General features: G+C 37.8%; 1 protein-coding gene and 1 pseudogene across 1 annotated transcript in view; both read left to right on the top strand.

Moving 5' to 3' along the window:
- Nucleotides 1-8,889, top strand: part of ARMH4 (armadillo like helical domain containing 4) — a 106,831-nt gene that overhangs the window by 21,609 nt on the left and 76,333 nt on the right. The window contains exon 4 of the mRNA XM_019645440.1: nt 3,667-3,876. Coding sequence (XP_019500985.1) covers nt 3,667-3,876 — 210 coding nt within the window. The remainder of the gene's footprint in view (nt 1-3,666; nt 3,877-8,889) is intronic.
- LOC109384248 (septin-7 pseudogene) lies at nt 828-2,851 on the top strand (annotated as a pseudogene).

The raw sequence follows: 8,889 nt of genomic DNA on the forward strand, positions 1-8,889 counted from the left end.
TCTTGTATTTTAAGCTCACGCTTTTGGGGATACATTCTCAGGTCTGTCTGGCCCTATTTTAAACAATATAATAAACAGCTTCTAATCGTGCCCCCATCCCAAACCCCTAGGGCTTTGTCAATAACCTGTATGTAACCCCATAACCCCTTCCCATCTCAACGCCTTCCTGGTGTGAATCATTTCCTTGACTTCCTTTTTTTTAGTATTTTTTCTTTCTTTTTCCTTTTAGTTTTATTGCATCTATATGAACTCTTAAAATTATACATCTAAAATTTTTAGTTGTTTTTAATTTTATAAAAACATTATTGTCCTGTAGATAGCCTTTTTGGGACTTTTTAAACTTAATATTCTGTGGCTATGATTTATGTATTGTAGCTCTGTTTTGACTGCTTATAATATTCCATTATGAAAATATATCACAGTTTATTCATCCGGTGTTCATCCAGTCTCTCCTAGTGATTCGCATTTGGGTCATTTCCAGGTTTGGCTCCTGTGAACATTGCTGCCATGAGTATTCTTTTTCATATTCTCCACTGTACATGCATGTGTAGGAGTTTCTCTTGGGTATATGCCTAGGAACTGAATTGCTGGGCCATATAGTATATGGATATTCAACTTCAGGAGCAATGCCCAACTTTTTTCCAAAGTGGTTGCACCAATTTATACTACTAACAATAATGTGCATGAGACTCTGTGGAACCATATCCTGGGAGCTCTTAAAAATATTTTCTCAGGCTGCACCACCAAGGAGGTTATGATTCAGTAAGTTGGGAAAGCATGATACTGACATTAAAAAAATTACTGCAGGGGTCGCGGAGTGGGAGGGGATGTCAGCCAGTGCAAGATCAATGCTGCTGAGAAGAGTTGCCTCAATAGCAGCACCATGGCTCAACAGAAGTACTTGAAGCCTATGTGGGATTTCCAAATCTCCCAAATTAAGTGTATAGCAAATCAATGAAGAGAGGGCTCGAATTCATACTTACGGTTGTGGGTGAATCTGGACTGGGAAAGTCGACTTTAATCAACTCATTATTCCTCACAGATTTGTATTCTCCAGAGAATCCAGGTCCTGTCCATAGAATAAAAGAGACTGTCCAGGTGGAACAATCCAAAGTTTTAATCAAAGAAGGTGGTGTTCAGTGGCTGCTCCCAGAAGTTGATCCCCCAGGATTTGGAGATGCAGTGGATAATAATCATTGCTGGCAGCCTGTTATGGACTACATTGATAGTAAATGTGAGGACTACCTAAATGCAGAATCTCAAGAGAAAAGACGCCAGATGCCTGATAACAGGGTGCAGTGTTGTTTATACTTCATTGCTCCTTCAGGACATGGACTTAAACCACTGGATATTGAGTTTATGAAGCGTTCGCATGAAAAAGTGATCATCATCCCACTTATCGCCAAAGCAGACACACTCACACCAGAGGAGTGCCAACAGTTTAAAAAACAGATAATGAAAGGAATCCAAGAACATGAAATTAAAATATATGACTTTCCAGAGACAGATGATGAGGAAAAAAATAAGGTTGTTGGAAAGATAAAGGATCGTTTACCTCTTGCTGTGGTAGGTAGTCATACTGTCATTGAAGTTCGTGGAAAAGGATCAGAGGAAGGCAGTATCCTTGGGGTGTAGCTGAAGTTGAAAACGGTAAAAATTGTGATTTTGCAATTCTAAGAAACATGTTGATGAGAACACACACGCGGAAATTGAAAGATGTCACTCATAACGTACGCTCTGAGAACTACTGAAGCAGAAAACTGACCGCTGTGACTTATAATGGAGTTCATAATAACAAGAATAAAGGGCAGCTTACTAACAGCCCTCTGGTACAAATGGGAGAAGAAAGAAGGGTGCATGTAGCTAAGATGAAGAGGATGGAGGGGGAGATGGAGCAGGTGTCTGCGATGAAGGTCAAAGAAAAAGTTAAAAAACTAAAGGACTTTGAAGCTGAGCTCCAACGACATCAAGAGGAAATGAAAAAGAATTTGGAAGCACAGCACAAAGAATAGAAAAACGTCATCAGTTTGAAGATGAGACAGCAAACTGGGAAGCCCAACAACACATTTTAGAACAACAGAACTCTTCAGGAACCTTGGAAAAGAACAAGAAGAAAGGGAAGATCTTTTAAACCCTCTGTTGACCGCCAGTTACATGTTAGTTGCCCATTATACCAGCTTGGACATCCGTGTTTGTTGGATCCGTTTGACCAATTTGCACCAGTTTTATCCTTAATGGACTTAATAGCGTGACAAAAATTATTATTAGTATTTTGTTCTTGGTGGAGATTAAGATGCCTTGAATTGTCTAGGCTGTTGTGTACTTAGAAACAAACAGCACTAAGTACCTTGCCTACATTTTTTTTGTATTATTAAACAGATAACTTCAGTTTAATACAAGAAAACATTTTGCTGTTGTACAATCATGTTCTGGTGGTTTGATTATTTATAGGATATTCCAAAATAAAAGGACTCTGAAAGGTTTTTGTTGAGGATAAATCACTATAATATGATACAAACTATGCTTCTTTATGATAATTATAATACAAAGGTTCCATTCAATGCAGCATAGATAATAACGTCATTGTCTCGCATGGTTGATCCTAGTTTTTGACACTTTCATTGTTTAAAAATATACATGGGAAAAAAACCTATATGCTTATAATGCACCTAGAGCTTTTTCATAACAGCCTTGTTTTGGTTTGTTTGTTTTGGATTCTTTAAATATATATTATTCCCATTTAGTGACCTCTTAAGCCAGAATCTCATTACTGCTTCATTTTTGTAATAACATTTAATTTAGGTATTTTCCATATATTGGTCCTACTAAAATGGAATACGGCATCTTTCCAACAAGTTTCCAACCAGGAAACTTTCCTTTAATTCCCTTTTTACACTTTATGGTAAGTAGCAGGGGGCGGGGGGAGGGGGGAATGCATTTATAGATAATTTCTAGGAAAAATTATGAAGCTAACAGCCAACCTATTTCTACCTATGTACAGACTCTTTATTTTACTAGAAATGGAAACCATGGCCTCTTGAAAAGGAAAAAAAAAGTCATTCTACTTTTTGCTGTATTCATATATGGCATTTCTATATTTTTGTTTGTATTGTAAAAAATTCACTTAATAAACAATGTGGTGGTTTAAAAAATTGCTGGAAGAGATTCTGATGATCAATCAGGCTTGCAAAATAATACTATTCCAGAATTTTTAGATTTGGAGATACCTGAAACTAAATGTGGCTGTTTTGAAATTAGCATATTCCAGACACAGACCTATGCTCTTACCCTTCGACTTAATATTTAAAAGTAGTCTTTGGCATATAGTTTAGTATATATTTTGGTTAAATTTTCTATCTTTGGTGGTAAATTATATAAAATCCTGCAAAATCCATAATATTTTCAATATAATAAATGGGAGATTAAAATCTAAACACGAAGTTCTGATTTAAGAGAGTATATTTTCCTGAAAAATAAAGTGTTAACCTTGGGTAGCTAGTCCAGGACTGATGCCGTATGGGAAAGGGTTGCTGGTCTAAGTGCCAAACGTACTGTATGTAACATATTGGTTTCAGTAATCATTTTTTGCTTAAGAAGTAAAAGCACATGTGCATGTTTCCCATAATGATCATCTTTGGGTCAAGTCCTGTCTCTTGTGTTTGGCAGACCTAACGGACACAGCCACAGGGCCCAACGAGGAGTTGTTCACACCCGTTTTGGGCTCTCCTGTGACACCCCCTGGAGTAATGGAGGAGGCCAGCCTTTCCCCAGCACTTCCTGATTTTGAGGCATCCTCTGAGAGGAGGACCGTTGTCCCACCCGTTAGCCGCGTGAATACGGCTGCCTCATATGGCCTGGACCAGCTCGAATCTGAAGGTACCCATGCTTTGAAGGGAATCTTTCCTAGGACTGATTGAGTGAGTCACTGAGCATAAATGTTGTTTTTAATAAAAGATTAAGGAGAAGTGGATAGAATCTGCAGGGTAGATCAGGAGTCAGGAAACAATAGCCCTGCCATCTGTTTTTGTGTGGCCTACAAGCTAAGAATGGTCTTTGTGTTTTTAAATGGCTAAAAAAAAAAAAAATCAAAAGAAGAATAATATTTTGTGTCATGGAAAAGTTATATGAAATTCAAATTTCAATGTTCCTAAATAAAGCTGTATTGGAACACAACCACACTTTTTCACTTATGTAGTGTTCCTGGCTACATTTACGCCGGAGCAGCCGAGTTGTCGTTGTGACAGACACTAGATGCTCACAAAGCCTAAAATATTTACGGCATGGCCTTTTGCTGAAAAAGCTTGCTGACCCCTGGTCTAGATCAGGCATCCTCAACTACACTTGAACATTAGAATCATCTTGGGGAGCTTTTAGAAAACCCTAATGCTTGAATCCTTCTCGTAGCAATTGTGATTCAGTTGACCTGGGAATGGAGCTGGTATCAACATTTTAAAAGGGTTCAAAATGCAGACTGGATTCAGAATCCTGGTTTAAATGGAAAAGGAGTTTTCCCACCAGATTTTCTTGGATGGAAGTTTTAAAGTGCATTGTGTTTTCATAACACTGCTCTGGTCGTTAAAGTTCGGTTATTCTCCTTTATTCACGTCTCTGGGTTAGGATGTTTCACTATTTGGAGATAGACAGTCTCCTTACCTGTTAAGACTGAGAAACTCATGCCAAATTATACTTTCCAAGACATTGGCTTTGAGCATGAAAAAAATGTTTGGAGCACAGCTGCCCAAACAGGAAGACTGGAAACAGGACGAAAGGTCCTTGAATTAATCAGCACTTTGGCAGGTGAACAGCTCCTGGCTGGAGGTGCAACGCGTCCAGAGGTTTGTAGTGCTGAGTTTCTTAGACTAAGCTGGAAGACAGGAAGCTTGCTGGCACTAAATTAGCCGTGTGTTTGATGCAGTAAAGACATAGGACGTGATGTCATTTTATATTTTGTCTACTCTACAGCAGCGAGTGTGGGTCAGCCAGGTTTTCAGCAGGCTTTAGTGCAGACTTTCAGGGTAACACTAGTTTTCTGATAGAGAAACTTGACGTTTTAGGGGTAGTGTGGAGAACTCCATGGTAGAATGCTGGTTTAAGAAAGGGATCAAAGTGAAGTCAGAGGTGAACAGCTCTCGCACTCCACGTTAAGATAAAAATCATATGACTTTGAGTTTAGGCTCATATTAGCTTCCTGCGCTTCTTGATGCCATCTGGAAAAAGCCGGGTTTCCCCAAATTAACCTGAATTGGAGATGACCGTTTTACCAAGCAGGGCTCAAATAAATCAGAGAAAAACAATTATATTTGTGAATAATCCATACTTGTGAAACTGCAGTAATAGTCTAAATTTGGTAGATGATGGCATATTGTATTGAAATACGTCGGAATTTTCTTAACTTGCCTAAGGTGTTCTGGGGTTTTAGTTTTTTCACACAATTCAATTTTAGCTTCTTTTTGAGAGTGTATTTTTGTCAGTTTTTGATCTAAATTATGATCCTTGTCAAGGTTTAGGAAAGGTGTTTTTGGTTTGATAATATTCTTTCGGCTACATTTTTGGGCTTAAGACAAGATTTTGAATGAGCACACCTTTTCTCCTAAATAGCAGGGAGTACAATTTATGTTTAATTAGTATATGTTAATAATTTCACAACTAGTTTTATGCTGGTGCATCTAATCCCCTGAAAGTTGAAGTGACTACACTGATTTAAACCGATAAACCTACTAGATTCCTAGATGTATTGGAGGCCTCCATTTTGAATGGATGTTTTTCCACCTTGCCTAGGAGTATAAGTGCAGTTTGAGGCTTTGACAGGGGGAAGCATTTTAATCTTACCATAGGATTATACCCAGAGGAAGCTCATTTATTTCTACCCAGAACGGTGGGTTACGCTATGTCAAGTTCTCCATCTTTGAAATTTTAATCTCTGTGATGTGTTGACAAGTGACATACAATTCTTCAGTTTAAGATTGTAAAGTGTGTTTGTTTAATTACATTGTTAAACTCTTCATATGTTATTTCCATATCCTCTTTCCCACTCGGGGACAGGAGCACTTCTCTGGAGAGTGGGGTGTTTTTCTCAATAGGATATAGGCAAGAGGTCTGCCCTTATTAGACACCAGACACCAAAGGAGCAAGAACATTTGTGGAGATTTCTGAATGTTATCTTTTAAGAGATAATTAAATGATCCAAATGAGCCTAAAAATTGTATCTACTTGGAACCCTGTCTTCTTGCCTCCTCCTCTACCTCCCACAACGTAATGACTAAAAGAGTGTGTCAGTTTCCTAGGGCGACCATATCAAAGTACCACACACTGGATAGCTTAAAACAACAGAAATTTATTTCCTTGCAGTTTTGGAGCCTGTAACTCTGAAACCAAGGTGTAGGCGAGGCCATGCTTCCTCCAAAGCCACTAGGCGAGTATCGTCCCTGCCTCTTCCAGCTTTTGGTGGCCTCAGGCATTCCTTGTCTTGTGGCAGCATCACTACAGTCTCTGCCTCCATCTTCACAGGGCCGTCTCCTCTCTGTCTCTGTGCCCAAATTTCCCTTGTTTTATGACACCAGCCATTTGATTAATACTCACCCCCACAACTTTATCTTAACCTGATTACATCTGCCAATACCCTATTTCTAAATAAGGTCACATTCACAAGTACCGTGGATTGGGGCTTGAACATATTTTTTGGGGGGGAACACAGTTGAACACATAATAGGGGTCTGCTTTTGAGGAGTTTTCCCAGCTGGCTCTGAAGGCAGATGTGCTATGTCAATGGAACACCCACTTGAGAGATGTGCCTTGGTAGATGGGGAGAAGTTTGGGTGTGTTTTTACACTTAGTCACTAAAGAAAGCCTGATTCCATAAGTGCATACTGGCCTGTGCCTATTTCAATAAGTCTTTTACCTGATCAGCAAAAATGCACTTTGATTTTTGAAGGGATAATAGTTTATCTGTCACCTTGCCTGATATACTTTACTCCTCTGTATTTTTTTTTTTTTAGGGAATAATGTTTTCAGGATGATAAAAAGTGTGTTATACTTATCTCAGACACAACTCTACTAGGGCTGTACCCAGCATCTTTGAAATATAAACATGACAAAAGTGTCCTAACTTTTTATTCAAAATAGGATAATGGCAAACTGAAAATATATACCTACATAAACTAATTTTTGGATATGCTCTCTATAGAGGTTGATATCCCTTTTTTTTGTTGAATATTAATTAATGTCTTTCTCTGCTCCAAAATGGTAATGTAAAATTTATGATTACTTATGAAAACTTAGTTGGAATTTTTTTTCATTTGGGTTAATTGATATAAGTATAAAAATATTTTAGTACATATACCAAATGGACTAGGACTTTCAATATTTCTTACTTAAAGCAGTTCTGCTGTCTGTATTTTAGAAATCCAACTGAAGATATCTGTTTACTCTAAATAAATCAAACTTATTTTAGCCTTTCCTATATTCTCACAGAAGGTGGGAGTTCCATCTGTGCTGTAAAATTGTAACAATAATTATGTAGGGTAGAAGGGTATATATTTTGACAATACAATATTCAGGCAAAAATTTATTTTGGGTCTTTTTGTACCATGTACTGGGTTTCTAAGAACATGTGCAAGACAAGAGTACAAAAGCAGAGATTTCTCAGATTTTGTGATTAAGGTTTTGGTAATGCTTCCTTACACCCTCAGAACTTCCTCCCTTAATATTTGGAAGTTAGTATCGGGGCCTTCCAGCTAGTGGGAAATGAGAAACCACTTGGTGCTCACCATGGTGCTGACCAGACAGACTTGGGAACATGCTGAGTTTGCTGGACTCTCCCAAGATGACTGGGGTAGCTCATAGCTCTTCTGTAAGGGCAGAAGAAACACCAGTGTCCCTGGTCTAAAGAAGGTGAATTCTTGATCTGACTCATCCTGTTGAATATCTTTCTGAGTCCTGGGGCTGTACAATTCCCATTTCCTCATCTGTTTCAAAAGGTCCCTTTAGTACATACAAGCTTTATGGAACGAACTCAGTAGCTGACTTGCTGGACCTTTTTAAAATATATAATGTATTCTTATATGTAAACATATAACATATAAACTTTTTAATATATAAAGGTATTTTTAATCCTTAGTAGGCAACAGGAAAATCATGTTTAACTTTTTAAATATTTTGATTTTTAAAAACATAAGACCAAATATATCATTTACCTTTAGTTGTTTTCTTTTCTGACAGTGTTTTTCCTTGTTTTTTCCAATGCCATTTTGGCTATCCTTATATTTAGGTTTTTAAAAATTGCATTGTTGACATCTTTTCCCAGCCAGCCAGTACACATAGGGCAGAAAGCTGTCATTATTCTGTCATTTGTTGTTTTATCTATTTCAGTGACATCCATTTTTCTGCCTTTGTGTGTGTGCATGTGTGTGTGTATGCATGTATGCATGCATGTGGGTGTTTAATTTCATGGATGTTTTCTACAGTCCTCCAAGAGCATTTCCAATATCTATTTGTAGTGCCTCTTAATTTCCTTTGCTGAAGAGATAGTAATGTTAGCTTTCTTTTCTTATCTGGGTTTCTCAAATCTGTCTCTGTCCTAGGGATTCTCTCTATTGATAATATAGGGATTTTAGGAGAAATCCTTATTTGAAAAGTATGCCTTCATTCAGATGACTGAAGGATATTTTTGGCAATGTGGTGGCCTCATAGTTGGTACTGAAGTCAACATGTTTTGTCTCTTTCTTTTATTGGTCAATTAGAAATGAATTGGGAAAATGCATTCTTTAAATGGCATCATGGAGAAGTATTTTTCTTTTTCTTTTTTTTTTTAAAGATTTTTATTGGGGAATTGGGGGGATGGGAACAATGCTGGGGAATTGGGGAAAGGGGAACAGACAAGTTGCTGTCGTT

The sequence above is a fragment of the Hipposideros armiger genome, unplaced genomic scaffold (genome assembly GCF_001890085.2).
Source record: "Hipposideros armiger isolate ML-2016 unplaced genomic scaffold, ASM189008v1 scaffold_5, whole genome shotgun sequence".
NCBI classification, from domain to species: Eukaryota; Metazoa; Chordata; class Mammalia; order Chiroptera; family Hipposideridae; genus Hipposideros; species Hipposideros armiger.